This window comes from Beta vulgaris, chromosome 6 (assembly GCF_026745355.1).
Source record: "Beta vulgaris subsp. vulgaris cultivar EL10 chromosome 6, EL10.2, whole genome shotgun sequence".
Classification (NCBI taxonomy): domain Eukaryota; kingdom Viridiplantae; phylum Streptophyta; class Magnoliopsida; order Caryophyllales; family Amaranthaceae; genus Beta; species Beta vulgaris.
Window position 1 is genome coordinate 5469101 of NC_079207.1, and position 865 is coordinate 5469965.

The following is an 865-nucleotide window of genomic DNA, read 5'->3' on the forward strand; positions in this document are numbered from 1 at the left end:
TCAATGGTTCCCAAATCCAAAGAGCAAAACTATCCGCTTTAAATACTCATTTCAAAGGGAAGGAGAGAATCCAACTCCACAAGCAAATCTTAAGTTCAATCTACTAAACACCAATTCAAACAAGACCCAAGACAACATATTTATTCGGTTTTTGAATCTAAAGAGATAATTTTCCCAAAGCAAAATCCTATACAACTACCGAATCAACAATTCAAAAATGCAATCGTCAAAGGAATGTCACCCTGATTATAGAATAAAAACACCTTATAAAACAATCCATAGACCACAAAATTCAAAGTACATAGATAAGTTAGAGACAACCATGTGTATATACCATCTGCAAACAAACCACAAAACATTAACATCAGTTCAAAATCAAAAAAACACCCAAATAAAACCTCCTTCTCCCCGTTCAAAGTTACCTTATGTATAACCAACCGAAAACAGAACGGGAAGAAAACAAAACATCAATACTTATACTAATCGATACGTACTAATTAATTTATAGTATTTATACGAGCTAAAAACTGTACGTTTAAGCTAAAACTCGGTTACCACATTCTCTAGCAAAATGCCCTGGTTCTCCACAGTTATAGCATCCACCACCACCACCACCCGAACCCGAACCACCTCCAAATTTCCCTCCAAACCTACCACCACCACCACTCTGGCGACAATCCCGAGCCAAATGTCCGAACCCACCACAACTATAACAATTACCACTGCCCACGCCAACAACAGTACTGCTACCGTTTCCGCTTCGGCATTCTCGGGCAAAATGCCCGGGCTGACCGCAGCTATAACAACCACCACCACCACCGCGGAAACTATTAGAATTATCTACACAGTCACGTGCGAGGTGACC

The 865-nt window shown here is 40.0% G+C and overlaps 1 protein-coding gene across 1 annotated transcript in view; it reads right to left on the minus strand.

Annotated features, from left to right (window-relative positions):
• Nucleotides 1–246: 246 nt before the first annotated feature.
• The window catches only part of LOC104895186 (cold shock domain-containing protein 3), a 1171-nt gene continuing 552 nt past the window's right edge, over nucleotides 247–865 (minus strand). The window contains exon 1 of the mRNA XM_010681622.4: nucleotides 247–865. This exon is cut by the window's right edge and continues 552 nt beyond it. Coding sequence (XP_010679924.3) covers nucleotides 536–865 — 330 coding nt within the window. The 3' untranslated portion in view covers nucleotides 247–535.